Below are 22,933 nucleotides of genomic sequence, written 5' to 3'. Positions count from 1 at the left end.
GAGTGTTTTTGAGAGGGAAGTGGCGACACTCGTGTTGTTGGTGCCCAGCGTTTTCCCCTTGGCAGGCACTGCAGGAGAACACTGTGCTTGCAGTAGAGAGAACAGCTTTGTGCTAAAGCAAAGGTCATTAGCACGACCCGTCAGCCGCTTGGGCTGGGGCCAAGGGCACAAAGAACAAAGCCTCCGAGCCATTTCCTTGTCACCTTGCTCTCCTCCAGCCACCTGGGGCTCAGAGCAGACTGGGAGCTCTTGGGGCAGGGCGAGAGGAACACAAGCAACCACAGATGGTCACAGTGGCCCGTGGCATGCACCGTGCCAGCTTGTGCCACTGTGCCTCAAAGGGGTGTCGATGCTCCCGGCGGTGCCCTCGTGGTCAGCTCTGTCCTGCCCTGTGCTGCAGCAGTCTCTCGATGCTGCCTGTTGGTGTGGTCTGGGCACGGCTCCAGCTGTGAGCTCCACATCTGTAACCGAGCTCCACGCCTGGCAGAGTGAGGAGCTTCACATGGTCTGATCCCGTGCACTGGGCCAGAAGGTGGCTCTGCGCCTCTGGCTCAGGTGAGGAGTGTTTGCACAGGAGAGGTGCAGCACGGGGAGGAGGAACAGCCACCCCTACAAAGCCCTGATGGGGAGATAAGGGGTTGTGTGAGCCTGCGTGGGCACCGCACAGAGTGCAGAGGGCTTTGTGTGAGTCCACGGGGGAGAAATGTTTGTCCAGCTGAAGCCAAGCCCACTCGCTCATGCACCTGACAGGTGATTTCCCCAGCCTGGCAGCTGCCAGTTATTGCCTGTGGGCTCTGTCTGACTGCTGCCAGCCAAAGCCAGGGCTGCCACCAGGACGGCAGGGATGTGGCAAGTCACCATGGAAAGCAGCTTTGGAGGAAGTAGGCTGAAGGTGAGCAGAAGCTGTGAGCAAGCCACACTCTCCAGCCCAGTTGTAGATTTAATCTTCTGTAAAGACTTCCAAATAATTTGTTGTCAAGAGAGAGAGGGAAAATTCCTCCAGTTGCTGGTGCCTGAGAACAGGAGGCTCAGTTAGGAAAGGACCAGAAACTTCTCTGGACTTTGTGGCTCCTGGACATCGTGATTTCCAAGCAACACCAGTGTGGTGGGAGGCATTTCAGTCAAGCCGGTGCTGCAGGTCGATATGGGATGCAGAGAACAGAGTGAGCCTGATTTCGAAAGAAAATATTATGGAAAGGAGCTGGAGGTCATAGATTGGTTTTATCAAGGCTGAAGGACAGACATGGGGTATAACAAGAAGAAGGTTCCTGCCTGTGTGGTGTTCTCATGCCAGGTTGGCCATCCCTTGCCGAGGGGCTTCTTGACAATGCTGAGTGCTGGTGGCTGGTTCAGGGCAGGTTTTATTTTCAAATCCACCTTTGCTGATTGTGTCCAGGCAAATCCTTGTCCCCAGACCAGGCACGACAAAAGCAAGAACAGTGCACAGGTGACCACAGACCTTCTGGGAACAAGCTAGGTGGCTCAGGAGTAGCCATATTCCTCTCCTCAGTCCTACTCCGTCCTTTCTCTACTGTGGGCTTTGCTTATACCAAGGTTTCATCCTATGGCCTTCTGCACCCCTGGGATTAGCCCCACCACAAGATGCTGTGTTGTCCACGAGGTGCAGTGGCAGTGCCTCACTGTGTCACCTGGTGGCACGGAGCACATGTCTGCACCAAATCTGTCCGAGGCTGCCGGCACAGTCGGCTGCTGCTCTGGGCTATGCAGGGCTTGGAGTGTGTCTGGAATGCTCTGGGGTGAAACCTTCCACTTGGTTTCCCTTGCAAAGCGTCTCATCAAAATGCACACAAACCCGTTGCTGCACTGCATCCAGCCTTGGTACGTGGGGCAAACCAGGGCATTTCCTCCGGGCAAAATTGCTGCTGTTGGCGCAGGCAGTGGTGTCCATGTGCTGATGCAAAACAGCTGGAGAGATGAAAGGCAGGGATTTTTCTAGCTGTAGAGACTGTTCCCTTACCCAGGCAAGAGATTTCCATGCCTGCTTGAGAGGATTTCCTGAGCGTGGCTTCACCAGTGAATGGAATCAAGGTGGGATGTGAGGACAGAGGCCGGAGGAGCCAGGAGCAGATGCTGTGGCCTGTGCTCACACGAACCAGAGCAACGAGCAGGTCAGAAGGTGTGCACAGAGAGAACATGGGAGCATTTCTCCAGGATAGAGTTCCCAGCAACTGCTCTTGCCAGGTGGGCACTGGTGGTCAACACTGTTGGGCAAGCAGGCTTTACTAGAAAGCCCCAAGGAGGTGCCCTAGAGCTCAAGTTCCTCCATCTCTTAGATGAGATGGGGACTGTGTCCTGCTGGACCTCTGCCCCTCAAGGGCTGTCTGCCATCTGCTATAAACACAGCCCAGAGCACTTACTGAACGTGCTTTGCAGCATGCATGGAAATATTTAAGCGTTACTAGCATTTGCTTTCTTTTCCTATCTTGTTCCCCGCCGGTCTCTACAACACCTGTTCTTAAAGGGCCTGATTTGCATGGGGATGCAGGGCGGCCGCTTGCTCCATCGTATGCTGACTTGTGATCAAGTGTCTTAAAAAAAAACAACCATTGCCAGTAGGGTTTTCCCCTCTCTTCTCTTTTTAGTTGAAAATAACTGACTGATTTTTTTTTTCCTACACGATTTACAAAAGCTCACCTCTGGCCTAAGATCGACCAGGGAGAGTTGCTGCAGCAAAGAAAAAATAATTCCAACCTTAGAAGTGGTGAAAACAAGGTTACAAGGAAAGGCTGAGCAGAACGTGCAGCTCCAGCAGACACTGCCATAATGCTGTGTGCTTGCTCCTTGGCTCCAGGTTTTCAAATGCTGGGAGTGATTGCAGCATGGGCTTGAAAGTAAAATCTCCCGAAGTTGTCCAAGGCAGAGTGGAGAGGTTCCAGGGAGTGGTACGAAGTTGTGCAGCCCCGTGTAGGGGCTGTGGGATTGTTGTGTGTCTAGAGCTAATAGTGCATCTGATAGCAGGACCGTGAGTTCAAAATGCTTGCTTAAAAAGGATCAGTCACAGCCTAGAGGCTGGCTTGCTGACTTCTTTTTAAGAATGAGATTGGAAGATAGGACTGCTGTGTGGAAGATGCTGAACCGGTGCCTGCTTTGGGATCAGGTTGCAGTCCTCTTGTACTGAAGGGCATCTTTCCTCATGTTTACTGCTGCTGATATCACTGCAAACAGAATCACAGCAATCTCAGCTATGAGAAAATTGGCATGAGAGAGAATGCCTTCCTATACCCTTTCGAGGGATGTGCGACGTAAGGGGGGGGAGCTTAGCATGGGAACTCACAGCCGTGCTCTGTGAATGGCCCCTGCTCTCCGTTAGGACTGCAGTGGGATCTGTGTTTGCTCAGATCTGTTTTTTTCTGAAGTCTTTAAGGGGTGTCCACTTAAAGGACTCATGGAGCTGTATTTTCTTTATAGTAATGAGGCAGCGTGACACACCAGTTGGGGGAAATCTGATAGACTTGAAAGACCCTAGGAGGGTAGAAAATTACTTAATTTACTTTGTGTGCCATAGTCTTAATTTTCAACTATTTGAACAACTGATTGCTGGGGCAATCATCGGCTCTTCAGAGTTAAGATGCTTCCTGCTGGAACGGAGCGTTAGCTAAATCAGCTATGGATTGCGATGACAAAGTGGAGTGATTGCATGTGTCCATCTGAGGGTAAAGAGAAGATTAAACCAAACCCCAAACCCACAGAGGGAAAGGCCCTTTTTCTCTCAGCTGTTCACTGGTGGGCCTCAGGTGAGGCAGTGCACAGGATTGGGCAAGTGGCCTTGCTAGGAGGCATATGCTGCAGCCTTGAGAAGTGCCTGCCTGGGTACCTGCCCTCTGGCTTCATCTACAGGCTCGCTATGGAGCACGGCTGTGGCATCAGTGCCTCTTGAGGCAGCTCTGCACAGGGCTGGGGTCAGAGCTGAGGATGCTCTGCACCTCAAGCAGTGCCTGTGCCAGAGCATCCACTGCAGGAACACACCTGGCTGTGTGGGAAGGGAGGTGGGCATGGGTACAAAGGGCCCTTCTTCTGCTTTTCTGTGCCAATGGAAGATGAAAAATTCAGCCTGAATGTATTTTCTGACTAAAAAGAAAACAAACCTGGACTGTAAGATGCAAGACTAATTTCTGATGGCTGAGAACTGCATGAGTGAGAATATTTAATTACAGCGGCGAAGTACAAACATCACCTAGCAAGCATTCGTTGTGCTAATAATAATTAATTAATTCCATGGCTAAACTGCTCTTCCTGCCCATGATCTTCTAGTCGGCTGGAAACCCAATTCCCCCTTTTTTACTTCATTTTGCTGACAGCCTCCCAGAAAGCAGCGGTGGCAGAGGACGGAGACATTTTCTACAAATAGAGGCTTTATGTTACACTCTGTAGATCACGCCGGTGGTCTTGCATGATTTTGTTGTGCAGACTTTTGTGTAACGAGGCGAGGACTTCAAGCAGATCAGCTGATTTAGAGGGACCGAGTATCTGACTGCCGCAGCGATAAGTGTCTGTACAAATATTTATACAGTTCTGATGGTCTTTTGAATTGCGTTATTACAACACAAAAAGCTGTCAGATTTCCAGGCTTTCCGAGGCGTAGTCCTCACAGCTCGCATGCGTTTCACTGGTGTGGGCACGGCAGCTCTGCCTGTGTACACTGCCTGGCTGCGAGCCACACGGCAGTGGGTGTGGGACCTGCTGGCCCTGCCCAGGGTCCCTGCTTAGGAGAGCAACAGTCACCACCTGAGAGGAGAAATGGGGAGCTGCAAGCCTGGTGCTGGTTTTTGTGGGAGCAGTGCTGGGCCAGACAGCAGTGATGGTGCTGGGCGTGAGGCGTGAGCCTTCTCCTGTCTGTTTCCCTGGTTAGGGGCTGCTACTGCTGCCTGCGGGTCTTCTTAAAGCTTCCACTCCTGGTGCTGTGGGTTACAGGATGCTGCTGGCACTCTGAGCTCCAGGACAAAACTTGGAAACGTGACTTCAGTCGCATTTCAGGTCATACGTACCCAAGGAGGGCTCACACTTCTATATGTCTTCTGCAAGGCCGGAGCTCCCTTCCACAAGGAAAATGGCATTGCAGCTCTCCCCTGTGGGGCTGGAGGCCTCCTGACTCCTATTCTCTGGACTTTCCTTGGACAGAACCCTGTTGTGCTGGATTTCCGTCACTGGGATAACTCATCAACTCAGCAGAATCCTGCTGGCTTTGCACAGTGCAAACCCTTCCAGAAGAGATGCTTCCATAATATTCTTCTGCATCTTAAGACGAGCCTTGTTACACGTTCATTGCGTATTTCAAATTAAAACGCTATCTATACCATCACAACTGTTGCCACAGCATCTCATTGTCATGCCGCAGGGTGCCACAGAGTGGTGTCACCTGCAGGTGTGTTCATGAAAGCAAGGGAATTAATCCAAAGCCGCAAAGCTAATGAGGGCTTGAGGCTCTGCTAGAGAAGATGGGAGGCTTCATGAAAGTTATTTAATGAGATTGAGTGCTGCTGTTGGAAAGAAGAGGCTGCTGAGAAGGGGCTTGGTGCGTGTCTGTACTGCCCCGTGCCCCGATCCTGGGAAATAAAGCCTGGTGTTTCAGTATGCTGCTAGCAGTTGCATGTCTTACTGCAGACTTATTTGTAAGATCAGGAGCTTGGAAAAAGTCTGTAAGGCTGTGAAACCGGGGACCTGGTGCTGCAGCCTTCCTGGTGTCCTCCAGCATCAGAGCTGAAGAAGGAAAGGGGAAGGAAAGTGTGCCTTCCTAGCAACTGTTGCTGTACCTCTGATGTACCTTCGGTGGTTTCAGAACAGTAGGCTCTACCTTCAGCACAACATCTGCGTGTTTTTAGGGCTTGTTTTTCTCCTGGGAAAGAAGAATACAAATCCTGTGGTCAAAGGAAGAATGAAAATCGTGGTAGAATTTCTGTCTAAGTGCATTTACATTTAAAAATCAAAAGGTGATATATAATTTATAAATACGTCACATGTGCCTCAGTTCTGTCTTTCGAGTTCAGAAGCCAGTTCTGCAGCAGCCTGGCCCTTTGGGTAGCAAGATGTGGCAGCCCACTGTGTGGGTCTTGTTTCCCGTGGGCGACACAGAAAGCACGAGGCCAGATCAGCCGTGGCTGTGGCCGCAGCTATCCCCTCCCAGTAAGGAACAGATCCCAGTTTTTGGTGCCAACGCATTGGGTGACACTGCCCACACAGCACCCAGCATCCCTGCTCACTCAGCAGGTCTGTATCACTGGGTGGACGCCACCCTGTGCCAAGGTGGCTGGACAGATAACAGGGCATTCAGCCTGTTTTTCAGATCCTGCCCTAACAGGAGTTGTCCCAGTCCTGCAATTTCACCTGCACGTGTTTAGCAAAACGGTGTGCCCACACAGCGGTGCGTGAGAACTTCTGCAGGGCAGAAACAGAATACGTAGAAATACGTCCTCCAAACATGCATCCAAACTATGTCAGAAGAAAAGCCCGGAAAGCTCAGGAGTCGGTAACTCGGTTTCTTCCTCCCTGAAGATGCTCTTTGGGGGCTTGGTTCATTGCCATCTGGAAAGTGCAGTTGGAGAGCTAAGTGTTACGGCTTTGTGAGGAATTTTAATGTATCTGTGTTTATGGTGAGTGTGCTCCATTAGTAATGTATGCCTGGACAGACAGACAGACAGATGATGTGGTCCTGCTCCCACCAAAGCCTGTAGGAGGCCTGCAGTAAACCCATAGAAGGAAATCCCGCCACTGCTCTTTCTGAAGGAGAGAGGCATTTCATATTTGAAAGGAAGCCAGAGGTGCTGTGTCTGGCAGCTGGGGATGCAGACTACTGTGCTGGCTGGGGAAACCAGCCTGTGGCTTTGGCTGGGGGAAACGGGAGAGCAGAAGCTGCACAGGTCCCTGCCAGTGGCTCAGTGACCGCAGGGCGTTCTGCTGCTGTCCGTGTCCTGCCCTGTCCTTCATTTGTGGCTTCCCTTGCACGACGGAGGGAATTTTGATGCGTTGAGCCGTTAACCGAACAAGCTGCACGTCCACGTGATGACCGCTGGCATTTTGGGGTTTAAAAACACTGAAAAGCGACGCCGGGTGCCTGGTTTTCGGTGACCACCTTTCCTGCCCTGACACCATCCCATTCATCTGGCTGGCTGCCCCGTCCCCAACCCTGCTGTTGTTCCACACACCGCTCAAACAGACAGATGTTATGTTGCTCAACGTGGTGAAGATTTGCACGTCTGGTTATTACCGGATAAGACTGTCGGGCTTGCATACAGCGGTGTAACCCCTGTGGTTTCCAACTGTACTTATCGGGGTGGGGGCCAGCTGTCCAAGCAGGGTGTTTCCTCTATAATCGCTGGCTTCACATGCCAGTATCTCACAGATAGATGGGGCAAAAGGTCCTCTTCTTTCTAACAGTTAACTTTCACCAGTCTTGGGAAGGAGTCATCTAAGGCAAGGCTGAGAAGTGCAAAAGAAGCATTTTGCTCAGAGAGAGTAGATCAGTAAATATCGCTGGGAAAGGGCAGCAAGAGAGGGCCTTGTGAGCACCCTTCGAATTTCTCCATTAATTTTAGCCACCCAAAGCCACCTCTGTATTTCCTGGCAATAACTATTGCTCCAGAAATCCTTCCCCAGGTCCTTTGGGAGGTTACTTTGGTTTGTAGGAAAGTAACCTACCCGTGGAAGTTTTGTTTTGGGAAGATGAGGACTCCAAACTCCGGCTTCTCCTCTGGGAGCAGGACTGCTCCTGCCAGGGCTGGCACTGGACACAGTGGCCTTTGTCCACAGCAAGCAGCACCTATTGTCCCTCCACAACCTAGGGGCTCTGGTGACATCCCTTCTTCTTATTAGACCCTATGATAAACGTGGTGTTGAGGAGGGGATTTTCTTGGGGCAGAGAACAGAGAGGCCAGACACCATTGTCTGCCAGGAATGCATGTCCCCGGGCTCCTAAATAGTCACAGGCCTGGCTCCCCCTCCTTGTTGGGACTTCCTCCTCCAGCCAGGGTTTTGTTTTGGGAGCAAGTGTTGGTCAAACACGCCTTTGTTTGCGGCCAGCCACTTGGCATGCAGCAGCACTTCTAGTGGGGTGAGGAGGAAGCTGTGCTCATGGCAGACAGGGCAGCTGTGACAGGACTGCGAGGGAATGCTGATGGGAAGGGGTGCTGGGAGGAGGCAAGCGGGGAAAGATGCTGGCATTGGCTCAGGGATGTGTGGGGCACCCTGCCCTGTCCCGCTGCACTGCTTGGCCGTGGGCTCCAGCCACTGAGGGCTGAAGCATTTTTACCAGTGTGTGTGTGCATGGGTTCTCTGAAGAAAGAGGAAACTATTTAGGGCAGTAACAGAGTTTAAAAGGACTTGTATGAGTGATACTGACTTCTTTGTCAGCAAAAATGGAAGCAAAGGCTGTTCATAGATGACATTACCTAAATGACATTACGTACGTATGTCCTTTCTTTCACATTTCCTGTAATCCTGTTATGGCATTGTCCCATTACCTCCAGCACTGTCATCTTTAAACGCTGTCAAAACTTAACTGGATTGCCAAGGACGTCGGAGCAGTGGTGAGGTGAACCTGGTGCCAATTTCAGACATACCTTGTACCCGTCCACCTCCGGCCCTGCCCCATATGGGTAAGGCATGCTGAGTGGCTTCGCATCCCTTACGGAGCTGCTTTCTGTGCCATTAATGGCCATTTGCAAATCATTCTGAGCTCCTCGGACTTGAGGTACAACGAAGCGCAGCATCCTGGTGTTAAGTGTTATTAATGTTATTGATCTGTTATTGTGTTATTGCTAAAAAAAGAAAGAAAAATGGCCCGAGGCCAGTTGGTTGCCCTCAAACGAATGGGCAGCTGTGTTTTTTTTCTAAAGCAAGGTGAGATGTAGCTGCAGATGGGAAAACAGGAGGACAGATTCTTACCTTCGGAGATGCTCAGACCCCGAAACTGAGGGATGGGAAGTGTTTGCAATGCATCCTGAGCTGACATCATGTGTCATTGTGTTGTTGGTGGTGAAGGAGCCCGGGGCAGGAGGGCTGCTCCAATATCTGTGTGCTGCTCCCACGGCTCCGGGCCCTGCTGCACCTGGCTGCACTGCTTGACACTGCTGGCGAGTGACCACGAGTGATCACTTTGTCCCCAAGGCTGGGGCCAGGTGTGTGCCGTGTCATTGCACCTCGTTGCTCAACTTTCTGCAGCCCATGGAGTTCAGCCCGAGAAGGGATGTCATCATATTGCCATGCTGACTACACTGGGGATTATTCTCTGCATCAGTCCAGGTTAGAATTTTTTATTGCTATCTGTTACTACTATCTAAGTGCTGGCAGTTACAACATTTAATTGCATTTTCCCGTAACAAAATGCTTATCTTGCAAAAAAGATGGTCTTCTCTACAGTCCGTTCCTTAAACTTTCAAACTCTTGTTCTCATTCCGTTCCTTACCGTTGCTGAGCTCTCCTTTCACCCTCTCAGCTGTCCCCCTGCACTCAGCAGTGCACGAGTGGGCAACAACTCTGAGCCCAACCTCAGTGCTGCCTTCCCCACCTGCAGGGCTCTGCCCACTCTCCTGCACTGAGGAAAAGCCACCTTCTGCTGCCTCCACTTATTTAAGGGCTAAAGGGCGTGTTGTTTCCAGCCCTGCTCCTCGGCAGGCTTTTTGGCAAGGAGAAGGATAAGGGTTGAGCTCATACATCACTGCCTCAGCTGCTTAGTAAATGGGTACCTTTTTTGGGTGCCGGAGGAGGAATCGTGTCTCTTTTCTCAATCTCCTAATAGCTGAAGATTTGGGTGTAAAACACTAACTGCACTCAGTTCTTTATCAACTGTATCTTGGCTCGTTTTCCCCTCTCTGTGCACAGGAACCATTTATAGCAGAAGTGGGCCGAGTTTGCCACTTATTAATCTCTCACTCGCATGTGGGTTGAAAAGAGACACCATGCCTTTATCAAAAGCCAGGCTAGCACAAAAGCCTATGCAAAATCATCATCAAATCCTATTAGAGGTGGAAAATATCTCTAAGATCATCTCATTCATTTCTCTGCCAATGCTAGACTGTTCCTGAGAGTTAATTTGCTAGTGTCTGCCGCCAGCTCCCTGTGTGACCATGGCCCTGTCATTTTGCCTTTGGGTTGTCACTGGGACTTGAACCATTTTTCTGGTGTTTCAAAACAGAGGTTTCTCATTTAGTGCTGGCATATGCTAAAAGACAAAAACACACACACACACACACACAAAAAAAAAAACATAAAACTACCAACCAAACAAAAAAACCCCAAACCAAAGAAGTTTTTCTCTCCTTTTGCGTTTCTCCTGCACCATGATGGAGTGTTAGCTGAGGAGTCACAGCCCTGCTCTCTTGTGTGCGTGGTCAAATCAGGGACTATGGGGGGAAGTCCCAAACTGAGGAGTCTTGCAAAGGTTAATTGCAGATCTTGCTGGTGAGTGCTTTCATAGCTTCTGGCTGCTGGCTCCCCACCCGGCACCACAGAGTGAGCAGTACCCTGCTTATGGTGCCCACCTTTCCCAGGTAGGCCTGTTTTTGGGATGGACAGGATTGCACCTCTGGGTGCATCATCTTGCAGGGTCCTTTCCTTTGTGATCCAAGTAGCTGGAAGCACAGACACACAGAAAAGGGGCAGGGAGAAGGAAAGAATACCAAGAAGAAAAGAGATATCATAGGTAAAGGTGCAGAGTGTTCACAGGATGCTGTGGGATCTAGGCTTGGAGTTTCAGCACCAACAGCTTGCTCTGTGAGGCATTTCCCTTTCTTGGGAGTCCTGCACTAGCACGGGCTTGGCTAAGTGCTGCTCTTACGGGTTTCCTAGTTTGCTGGGGCTTTGAAAAGCAGAGGGCTGTGAGTATCAGGGCTCGGAGCATCACTGAGGCTAGCTAACAAGTGCGTGTGTTTAGCAGCCTCTGCGAGGCTTGGTCACCTCCTGAGAGCTCGCTTTCAAATCGCTGTGCATTTTTCATTTCCTACTCGAAATTTGTCTTTGTCCCCTGCTCAAATATTTGGGAGCTTTTCCTTAATTTTAACCCAGCCAATCCGTGTTTGCCTTTGCCAACATGCAGTGCTGTGCCCCGGCTTCTGCTCCTTGCTCTGTTCAGTGTCAGATGTTCTCCATTTCCCTCCCCGTGATGCACACAGGCAGTGCTGTGAGGCTGCTGGATTTTCACGGTGAGAAGGAGAACCGCACTGAAACAGACCCCAGCGTCATCAAATCTGAGATGTGGTTTTATCTCGGCTTCAATATCCCTCCTTTCAAGGCTGCAAATCCCATCTATGAATGCACCCAATCTTCCCCCTGGTTCACGGTGCTTTTATGGCAACGTAACACTGCGTGTTTTGGTGACACCGCTCCTGATCCACACCATAGCAAGTGAGATCAAAGCCTCCTTGTGGCTCTGCCTCCGTGCACACCTGAGCTGCCTGCCCTGTATCCCATTGCCTGCCCCACACTCACAGCCGACCCGCAGCACCAAGGTCACCCTGCATGCACCTCTGCTGCTGGCAGCCAGGCTCAGGTATGTGCTGCTCAGGGGGTACAGGGTTAATCAATGACTCCTGGAGTCTGCTTTGCACGTATTTATGTTCAGCTCCTCGTCCCCAGCTTGGCAATTATTCACACAAAATACAACATAAATCCTGGTGCCTAATTTTTCTTCTAAAAATTTCACAAAGTAATCAAATCCTGAAGTGCATATTCTCTTCCAGTGGTTTTATCAGTAAATCACATTTTTATCATTTATCAGCAAAAGTTAGATTTAAGCATCCTTACTGTAATGTTTGAAAGATGAACATTTGTTTCAGTGGGTACTGTGCCAATCAATAATCTTCCAGCTTGACTCAGCTATCAATTATTGCCACAATTATTTGTCTAGTTGGATATTTAAAATGTCATCAGAAAGAGATGATTACATATTCCAGAAAGCGAGGCTCTGTATAATCAGATGAACTGAATCCAGTTAAATGTAGTGTGATACTAACCTGTCCTTCAAAGCTGGATCCTGCTGCTGCTACTGAAACAACAGCTTTCTGCATTATTGTAAGGAAACACATCTTAACCTTGGGAGAGTGTGTGTTATTGGGGTTGGGCAGTACTCGGGCAGAGGAGACCTTGTGAGCTGGGAAATTGAATCAGCCATGCTGACATAAAGGAGGGCTTTTGGGGAGGGCTCTTTTTGTTGGATTTCATCTGCAAATCTATAAATAAGGAAAAGCACTCTTTATCTTCCTTTCCATGAATTTAAACTCCCGAGCTTGAGTCCCCAAATTTTCATATGCCCTTTTTGCATTTCTTGACATGATGTATGTATGGTAAATACTCTCCCTGCCCTGGGAGTGCAATAAAGCTGTAGCAATCCTTGCAACTCTCTCATCCTCCAACTCTAGATATTCTCAGTATTATATCATTTTCAGCCTCAAGGATATCTTATCTTCGGAGAGGAGATGGAATAATCTGGAGGAGACTGGACAACTTTATGACACCTTTTGGTCCTATTTGCAAAGCAGAGAACATTCTTATTAATTCTACTAATAGGTGCTTGTGCAAGTGATGGAGCAAAATGCTGTAGGATCCGATTCAACACTTGCTGTGCTTGCAAGTCTGTGGTGACATTGAACTTGCTGAGGGACAGAATAAACCTTTGCCTTCCAAACCGGTGATTTGCAGCCAGGAGCTTGTTTGGGGGGACCTGCTTTTCCCCACCCCACTTCGTCAGGATGGTTTGCTGCTGGCTAAACACCATTCTTTGAGAGTGAGAGGAAAGGGAGCCAGAGGGGAAGGCTAGGGGGAGGAGGGCCAGGAGGGCTTTCATTTTAGGAAGGAAATGATAGAATAGGGCTCTCAAGGGGAATTGTGCTGGGTCTTTGCATCCCCTTTACTGAACCTAAACTACAGGCCCGATCTGAGCAGCAAGCCCAGTGCAGCAAGCAGGCGAACGGGGCCGTGTCACTCTGATGGAGCATTTCCTACCCATTGAGAGCAGATCTGTTGCTGCAGTGCAGTGCCTCTGCCTGTGACCGTCCCCATGCAGTGAGGCTTCTCCTGGAGATGCACAGCCCTGCAGCTATCCCTCCACCCCTCAGCTGGCAGAGAAAGAAAACTTAGCATGCCAAAAAGCACTGCAGAAAGACAGACAAAGCAGAGGTGAGGAGGAGGTGTGGTGGTGGTGCCTCGCTGGCAGCGGTGGGAGGCTGCATCTCTCCTTTCTCACAGCCTCTGTCACCCTCTCTCCTCCTGCCCTGCTCTTGCAGGGGTCCTGCAGCTAAGCACAGCCTTCTCGGTGTTTGTTTCTTGGAAGGAAACTTTTTGAAGCACTCTCTGCCTTTTACTCAGACTTCATCACGTGGCTGTCAGAAGGCAAGAAAACAAGAAGAGGAAAAGGGAGCCAAGAGAAATTAGAAAAGGAAATAATTTTATTTACTCATACGCATCATACGTGATAAATTATTTGGAATCTCTCTGTAGCAATAGAAATACCTTTTATGTAAAAAATGGGTTATTAACTTGATTGTCCCCAGCAGCCATTGGGTAAATGTGTAATCTTCTCCTTCCAGCTGACACTCTTTAGGCTTTGTGGTAGAAGTGATGGACCTGGTTTCCTCAGGCTGCCCCAGTGGTGATGCTGGTGGGGGGCTTTCGAGAGCAGCAGCTGGAGATGGTGCCTGCTGAAAACACAAACGAATTGCTGGAGGCCCTGCCCTTAATTCTGTTGACTTGAATGGTGAGGTGATGGTCACTCTGCCTTTGCTTTTATTGCTGCCGTTGCTTTTCAAAGTTTGGGTAATGGCATTAGTGTTTTGGTGTGGTTCTTCAAAAGAGGTATAGTCCATGCAACAATGGCATTGTTGAGACTTGGTGAAAAGCATGTTCCCAGTCTTATTAAAATAAGTCGAGGAAGTTGAATTTGTGTCAGAAAAAAATCTTCTCAGGTAGGGAAGAATAGTTTTATGAATTCTTTTCAGTAATAACTACTTTGTGTTTGTCATGGACCGACAGACAAGCCATGGCAGAAAGGCAGTAGTGGAGCAAGTGGGGCCGCTGAGGACCCCATGAAGGAAAACATTTTTTAGATTTTTAGATCGTTGAGAGTGGTAAACAGAAAGGTTCAGAAAGTCCTCTGTAGTACGTGAATGCAGCCATTACTGTTATTGCTATTATTGTTATTATTATTATTACTATTACTCACTTGAACAGCAGCAGCACTGCTGATAAGAACAGCACTAGCAGCTACTTATACCTCGTTAATGTGGACCATTAATATCACACCTTTTGTAACCTGGAGGTCCATGAGGAAGGATGAGGGTAATAAGGAAAAGCCTGTTTGGTGAGTTTGCTTCCCACTGGTGCTGATGGTGCAGTAGGAAAGGGTGAGTCACCCTCAGGCAGCCCACGTGTCATGCTGAAGGGAGAAGTGGCTACTGCAGCCAGGAGTGGACCCACTTTTCTCCTGTCCCTGCTGAGCTTCCCGTGTCCCAGCGGCTCCATGTCGCTTGCTTGCAGTTGAAGGAATTTCAGCAGGACAGATTCCCAAAAACGAAAAACAAAAAAGAGATTTGTTGGGCCAGATGGAGGAGAGCTGAATCGAGTACAAGTGGTAACAATTAACTCCTCTTTCTCTTCCCCCCTCTAAATAGCATAACAAACTCCATGTTTATCAGTCCAAAAATCAAGCAGTTAGTTGACATTAAGGCAGGATGAAGATGTCTCTGGGTTTGGCTTGGGTTGTCTTCAGGCATTCTTTCATGCAAGCAGAAGTGAGGGAGGTGCTTGCTGCAGGTGCTCTGGTCTCTGTCTGATGGCAAGAGGTCTCAGGTACTCGAGTCTCCCGTGGGAGCGGCAGTGCGGCAGCTCCCCTGGGTATTGCTTGCAGCAAGCACAGGGAAATAGAGGGCCTGCAGAGGCAGGCAGTCACCCCAAGGTGTGATGCTGTGTGGCTGTTTTGCTGCTCCTCTTCTCCAAAGCGCCTGCGTGTCCAGAGAGCAGCTTTTCTGGATCCAGCCCTGACTTTTGAGAAACGGAGGAAGCTCTTCCAAAGCACATTGGCACACAGATGCAGATTATTCCATTACTCACTTGGCAATGGTCGGACTTGAGCGCCTTGCTCCAGAATGTGTTTCACTCCCAGCAGTGGCATCTAGCTGACAGCTTCTCCTCCCAGCTGGTCCCTTCCCCAGCCCATGTTTGGCATGGCTGCTGGTGCTGCGGGCACGGCCACAGCCTTGAGTTGTGCCCAGGTGTCGGGAGCTCGCTGGGTTACTGTGTGAGCGCAGTGAGGAAGGATCAGCTCTGTTATTTTTGCAATTTAGAAAAACCCCTGAATGCTGAGAGCAGGCGTATCTTCCTGTTTTATTAAGTAATGGTGCCAGCTGCCCTGAAAGGCACTGAAATGCCAGCATCCATTCCAGTCATTTGTTAACGGTTTTTCAGATTGGAATCTAAGTCACGTTTTCCAACTTAATTCACTTCTGTTGGGGCCATGGAAGGTAGGATCTGTTCCAAGAGGCATTTAAGGTACTACGTGGTGCTCCTTAGAAATGTGGTGTGTTATCACTGGCTGCCTGTGTGCTGGGGTGCCAAACGGGAATAAATCTGTGGTCATGGGTGAGCAGTTGTCGACGAGACCCATCGTGTTTCTTCCTGGCTCATAGTGGCCCTGCATTCCTGTTTGCCACAGGATGTCCCCCTATAGTCTTCAGTGTGTTGAGAAAAAGAGGGATGTACACAGGGAACTGTAAAGGCTAATTGGAAGCTGCTTTTATTCTGGTCCTGACCAGGAAGGAGAAGGCAACCTTGGCCAAAAAGAGTGCTGGAAATGCAGGTGCTCCCAGAGGGCTGACAGCTGGGTGTAGGCGAAGGTAAAGCAAGGTATTTGATCTGTGTTTCTGCTGAAGAGCTGGACAGATGCAATGTTACACTCGTGTATCATAGGAATATGTCCATCTTTTTTTTCCTACCCCTTTAAGTAGCTGAGGAGTATTTTATACAATGTCCAATGGAGAGAAACATCTTAAATGAAAAAGCCCTGACAACTTGCACCTAAGTGCTGGCAAGGGACGCTTGTGATTTATAAAGTTTACAGACTGTGAATAGGGTCCATAGGTGACTGGGTAACCAGGAGACCACTAGAAACACTTTGCTTATCTGCTCAGGGCAGAATAATTGAGGAGCTGGCGTAAGATTCAATTGATAAAGAATTAAGGCTAGAAATGTAATACATGCCACTCAAATTTATGGAATATAGATCTTGTCAAATAAACCTGATTTCATTCTTCAGGTTGACAAGTTTGGTTGATAAATGCGGATGAAATAGACTTTGCAAAGTGGGAGACCTGGTTCCGCATGGGATGGAAGAATAAGTGCCGTGCGGTGTTGATGGCATGGGCTGGAGGATGGAGGTGTGTGTCCTCAGGATGAAGTTTTGCATGGGGGTATCATGGGAAGTAGGCCCATGTCTTCGTGGATGTCAGCACTTGCATGGAGCTCCAGAAAGTTATCATAGAATCCTAGAATAGCTTGAGCTGGAAGCAGCCTGAAAAAGCCCACCCAGCCCCAGCTCCTGTTGGGATGGGACACCCACAGCTCCTCTGTGCTAACACCTCTCCACTTGCTGAGTGAAAAGCTGTGGAAAAAAACCCAAATTTTGGCGAGGGTCTGGAAAGGGCTCCATGTGCCACATTTTCCGCGTGCTTCCTCGGTACGTGGGGGGCATTTTGTGCACCAAGGAGCTTTCCAGTGGATCACCAACAAGAAAATGACAGGAGAGAAGGGATAGAGGTTGGGGCCATGGGCCGGGGTGGTGGTGTCCGGATTTGGGACACTGGTGTAAGTCTCTTGGAAATTGTTGTAAAGCCCCAGTGGCGTTTTTAAATCACATTGCCCCGGTGGAAGGTGAGGTGAGCTATGAAGTGTAGCATCCACGGGATCCCTTCCAGCCAGGGCTGCTGCGGGAGCCAACCAGACACGGGGTGGGAGGCAGGGAAGGTGAGACACCTCCACATCCTCTGAAATGCTCGTGTCTCTGTGCTGGTAACGAGGGAGCAGTCACCATAATTCTTACCAGTTGGCAAGGCTGTGTTAGCTGGTCGGTCCGTAGCCACGGTAATTCATCAAGTGCTAACCAACAAAAGTGGGATTGGGGGGGGGGGGAGGCAAACCACGGGTGGATTTTAACCATTTCACTGCTTTTTTTTATTGCCCAGCTTTATGACGCTCTTCTGAAAATGGTAGGTTGTTTGAGAGTAGGGAGGTTTTGTACATAAACATGATTTTAAATTCAAATGATCGTTTTGATTACCAAACATGGACGGCAAATTAAAAACTTGTTTTTCGGGAAAGCAAATGAAGAATAATATTACATTTTACACTCCACTAAATCAATGTAGCCCTAATTTTACTGTGCAGGAAATCAATTCTAGTCTTTATAACGGTTGAAGATGTTTTGAACAAAGTAATTTTGCAAATTATGGCAAGTAACACCTTTATTGATGACTGTAGTTTAGGAATTTAGAATTTGTGAGCACTGTAATATAATAAGGCTGTACTGGCAGGGGCTGAGTGAAATACAGATTATATGGTGAAACTGTAATGCATCATTTGCTATTAGTGGACTGGTAATAATTACTAGTTTCAAAGCAGCTTTTTCCATGTAATCTTTAGTCTCAGTCGTAACAGCCCTTCTCATTGACATAATGATTACACTAGCTGCCCTTATGATCTGGAATATCTAGTTGATGGGAATACTAAAATGTGATAGTGAGCACTGTATGTTGTATCCTCATTATAAGACAAGATGCTGTTTTCTCTGTCCTAATACATAAAATAGAGAAACGAGGTGGCCTTACTTTGTCAGTGCACCATGGCCACAGTGTGCAACTTGTATTGGTAAGAACTCCCGCAAGATGAAATTTCCATGTTTGATTATTTATTCTTTTTTTTTTCCGAGCTCACAGAGGAGCAGAGTGAATGTGAAAACCCAGTTGAATTTTGCTCTAATTTCAACAGATTTAAGTATTTATCTGCACTCACATGCCTGGCGCATAGCAAGCACCGCGCTGCATTTTGTTTGAGTGCTGGCTGTGGTTGAAGGACAAGATGTCAAATATTATTCCAAGAGCTTTTAAAGTGGCTTAAAGTGTTAAACGCCTGCTGGAGATGGCCGAGGTGTGTTTTACTCACCCAATTGAGATTGTCAGGCCAAATGTGTAATGATGGAGGAAGCGGGCGACTGCAGCATGTCTCTACAGCCGGTGCTGCAGGCTGCCTGCCTGTCATATTACCATCTCACCATTCAACTCATTGTGCTCACCCAGATGAAGCTGTTCTCTTCAGCTGAGATGGAAAACAAGGCGCTTGTGGATAAAACTGTGTTTTCTTTCCGTATCTGCTTATTTTTTTTTCCTCTCTTTAGTTCCCATTTCTTCATATCAGGCAGTTATGTGAAACCTTATTTGGGTAACTCTCACGTTGTCTCCTGCTGAGATTTACCTGCAGTGGTTTGGCTGGTGCAGGGAGTCCCCTGGGCACAGCTTGCTTGGGAAGACCCCGGGGGTATTTCTGTTACTTGTATTTGGCAAATCTCAGGGGCATTGTGTTGTTGTTGTTGTTGTTTTTTTTAATCACTGAAATAGCAACTCCATAGAACAGCTAGACAGGACTGGACATTATTTTTTTGGGCTTGTCTTAGCTCTAGTTGCCAGTTACCAGCATGGAGCAACAATTGCATTTGGGGATGGAAGTCGCTTATGCAGAAACTTACCAGGACTAATAGCAATATGGTCATTGTCACCCTGTCTCCCACTGCTCTTCCCTTGTGCCCTCAAGAAGTTATTAATTTCCCTTGCTTCGCAACGTATCACCGGGGGCTGCTTTCTTCTGCCATTATTAGCTTGCTTTTTCTTTAGTTATTTATTAGCTGGTTGCTCCTTTGTAATGCCCATGTTATCTCCCAAAATAAATGACCGTGGAACAGAGTGCGCGCGCTCCCTGCTGCCGTGCTGTTCACCGGCCTCGGCTCCTCTGCAGTGCTCCACTCCAGCCCACTCACTGCTTGTCTGCCCCTTTCCACATCCTGCTCCCTGGCCCAGGCCCTGATCCACTCCCTGCTCGGTTCTGAGTTCAGTTCCGAGCTGGGAAGGGAAACAGAGCTTCCCCCAGCCCTGCACGCTCCCCTCTACGTACCTGGCTGTGGCCTTGTGCGGAAGGACCACTCAGGTGTGGAGGCGATTAAACATTTACACTGCTGTTGTGTTGTTTTGCAGGTAAAGAAGAGCCCAGCAGCTACACGTGCACGACTTGTAAACAACCTTTCAACAGCGCCTGGTTCCTCTTGCAGCACGCACAGAACACGCACGGCTTACGGATCTACCTAGAAAGCGAGCATGGCAGCCCCCTGACACCACGGGTTGGTATCCCATCAGGACTAGGTGCAGAGTGCCCTTCCCAGCCACCTCTCCATGGGATTCACATTGCAGACAATAACCCTTTTAACCTGCTCAGAATACCCGGCTCGGTCTCGAGAGAGGCGTCAGGGCTGGGAGAAGGGCGATTCCCACCCACGCCGCCCCTCTTTAGCCCTCCCCCGAGGCACCATTTGGATCCACATCGCATAGAGCGCCTGGGTGCCGAAGAAATGGCTCTGGCCACCCATCACCCTAGTGCCTTTGACAGGGTGCTGCGACTGAACCCCATGGCGATGGAGCCCCCTGCTATGGATTTCTCCCGGCGGCTGCGGGAGCTGGCCGGCAACACCTCCAGTCCGCCCCTGTCCCCGAGCCGGCCCAGCCCTATGCAAAGGCTGCTGCAGCCCTTCCAGCCTGGCAGCAAGCCCCCGTTCCTGGCCACACCGCCTCTTCCTCCTCTGCAGTCCGCTCCTCCTCCCTCCCAGCCACCAATGAAGTCCAAGTCCTGCGAGTTCTGTGGGAAGACCTTCAAGTTCCAGAGCAACTTGGTGGTCCACCGCCGGAGCCACACTGGGGAGAAGCCCTACAAGTGCAACCTGTGTGACCACGCCTGCACTCAGGCCAGCAAGCTGAAGCGCCACATGAAGACGCACATGCACAAGTCGTCACCCATGACAGTGAAGTCGGATGACGGGCTCTCCACTGCCAGCTCCCCTGAGCCGGGCACCAGCGACCTGGTTGGCAGTGCCAGCAGTGCCCTCAAGTCAGTGGTGGCCAAGTTCAAGAGCGAGAACGATCCCAACATGATCCCCGAGAATGGAGACGAGGAGGAAGAGGAAGAGGAGGAGGAGGAGGAGGAAGAGGAGGAGGAAGAGGAGGAGGACTTGACCGAGAATGAGAGGCCGGATTATGGCTTTGGGATGAACCTGGAGGCAGCCCACCACCACGAGAACAACTCTCGGGCTGGAGAGGAGAGCCGGTCGATGCCGGACGTCATGCAAGGTATGGTCCTGAGCTCCATGCAGCACTTCAGCGAGGCCTTCCATCAGGTGCTGGGGGAGAAGCACAAACGGGGCCACCTCTCCGAGGCCGAGGTACACAGGGACACTTGTGACGAAGACTCGGTGGCTGGTGAGTCCGACCGCATTGACGATGGGGCGGTCAACGGCCGGGGCTGCTCCCCCGGGGAGTCCGCCTCCGGTGGCCTGTCCAAAAAGCTGCTGCTAGGTAGTCCCAGCTCCCTGAGCCCCTTCTCCAAACGCATCAAGCTGGAGAAGGAGTTCGACCTACCCACCGCCACCATGCCCAACACCGAAAACGTTTACTCGCAGTGGCTGGCTGGCTACGCTGCCTCGCGGCAGCTGAAGGACCCCTTCCTCAGCTTCGGTGACTCCCGACAATCGCCCTTCGCCTCCTCCTCTGAGCACTCATCAGAGAACGGCAGCCTGCGCTTCTCCACGCCGCCGGGAGAGCTGGATGGTGGCATCTCGGGCCGAAGCGGCACGGGAAGTGGAGGGAGCACCCCGCATATTAGTGGCCCGGGCCCTGGCAGGCCCAGCTCAAAAGAGGGCAGACGCAGCGACACTTGTGAGTACTGTGGGAAAGTCTTCAAGAACTGTAGTAATCTCACTGTCCACAGACGGAGCCACACGGGCGAGCGGCCCTATAAGTGTGAGCTTTGCAACTACGCCTGCGCCCAGAGTAGCAAGCTCACCCGGCACATGAAAACACATGGTCAGGTGGGAAAGGACGTTTACAAATGCGAGATTTGTAAGATGCCTTTTAGCGTGTACAGTACCCTGGAGAAACACATGAAAAAATGGCACAGTGATCGAGTCTTGAATAATGAGATAAAAACTGAATAGAGGTATATTAATACTCCCCGTCCCCGCCCCAGCTCCCTGTAGAGGTTTTTTAGTCCCTTGTGATTAAACTAATGGAAGCTAAGGAAATTTGGAAAGTGCTTGTCACCAGCACACCTGTTTATTTTCTTTTTGTTCTCACCGTTTGAATGCATGATCTGTATCGGGGCAATACTATTGCATTTTACGCAAACTTTGAGCCTTTCTCTTGTGCAATAATTTACATGTTGTGTATGTTTTCGTTTTCGTTTTCGTTTTCGTTTTTTTTATTTTTTAATTTCGAATTAGACAGCATGTATGGTATGTTATGGCTATTTTTTTCGATTGTCCCTGATCAGTTGCTGAGCAAACACGTCGCTGTTTCCAGTTCCGTTTGGGGGGGAGAAAAAGAAAAAAAAAAAAAAGGAAAAAAAAAAAGGAAAAAAAAAAGGAAAAAAAAAGAGGAAAAGAGAAAATGGAAATGAAACAAAAACAAGAGCAAACAGAACCGACCATGCTGCATACATCCTGTAATACATATCATGTACAGTTTTGTTTTGTGACGTGTGAAGGAATGCGCGCTCTGGGTAACCCTCTGCGGACAGGACCGCTAGCACTGAAGAGGCGTCACGTTAGCTAGATTTCTGTCTTAAACGAATAAACGTGTCGATTGGACAGAGTACCGCTTAGGAACAGGCCTTTACTTGAAGCCCAGCCCTCCGTCACCGGTAAACCGAGAGGTAAATTCCTATTCTCATTTGGTTTAAAACACAAAAAATCTGAGTGCCTTGGATCTCTTGCGAGCGATGCTGACGACTCCTTTCTGCTCCCTCTGCACTCGTAGCTCGTCTCGGCGCTGAGCCCGCGTGAGGAGCGAGGACGTGGGGACCTATGAGGAGGAGCAGCCCCAGCCCTAGCCCCAGCCCCAGCCCCAGCCCCAGCCCTGACGGCGGCAGCCCCCCCTCCGCCTGCTCTCTCCCAGTCCCGACCCTTCGTGCTGGTGTAGAGACTGCCTCGCTCCCGGAGCGTGCAAAGAGATAGGAGCTCCCTGCCCCACTCTTGTATCCCCCCCGTACTGATGGTTAAATAGAATGTGAAATGCGCAGAGCCCTCCACCGTGGTTAAACACACAAGTAAGGAAATTCGTTTTATGAAGATATTTACTTTTAATAATATCTTTTATTGATTCTGGCGCAAAAACAAATAAATCCCGAGCCACTCGGTTGTCAAGCTGACAATTGAATTATAAACTTTAAGACCTCACGTACCATGTAAAAAAATAAAGAAGACTGGCAATAATACTTCACCGAGTGTAACAGATAGAGGAGCGAAAAAAATAATTGTGATTTATCAGCACAACGTGGTACTGTTTGCCATATAAACTAGAGCAGGTGAATAAGCTAATATTGATATGACGGCGATTAACTATGAACTATTAAGTCTTGCCTATAATGTGACGCTCTGGAGAAGTAACAGAGAATTAAAAAGAGAGAGAGAGAAAAGATAAAGAATAGCAGTGTATGTCTGTGCTCCCTAAAGTCGTACTTCATTTTTTTTTTCTTTTTTTCATGCTCTTTGTGCTCTTTGTGTTGTCATGGAAGAGGATTCGTTGTGTTCTCACTACGCTAGCACCTGCCCCGTTGGTGTTCAGATAGCACTTGACTCTGCCTGTGATGGCTGTATCTTTCCTCTAATCGAAGGTACAGAGGTTGA

General features: G+C 49.4%; 1 protein-coding gene across 4 annotated transcripts in view; it reads left to right on the top strand.

Moving 5' to 3' along the window:
• Positions 1-22,933, top strand: part of BCL11A (BCL11 transcription factor A) — a 54,980-nt gene that overhangs the window by 27,930 nt on the left and 4,117 nt on the right. The window contains exon 3 of one of the 4 annotated variants that reach the window (XM_065739423.1): positions 19,239-19,381. In XM_065739423.1, the coding sequence (XP_065595495.1) occupies positions 19,239-19,381 (143 nt within the window). Of the gene's footprint in view, positions 1-19,238; positions 21,620-22,933 lie in introns of those variants that run through there. The other 3 variants (XM_065739425.1, XM_065739424.1, XM_065739422.1) reach the window with 3 other exon arrangements.

The sequence above is a fragment of the Cyrtonyx montezumae genome, unplaced genomic scaffold, assembly GCF_038088225.1.
Source record: "Cyrtonyx montezumae isolate F1298 unplaced genomic scaffold, pur_monq_1.0 scaffold_24, whole genome shotgun sequence".
In the NCBI taxonomy this organism is placed as follows: Eukaryota; Metazoa; Chordata; class Aves; order Galliformes; family Odontophoridae; genus Cyrtonyx; species Cyrtonyx montezumae.
This window is presented reverse-complemented; position numbering and strand designations above follow the sequence as displayed.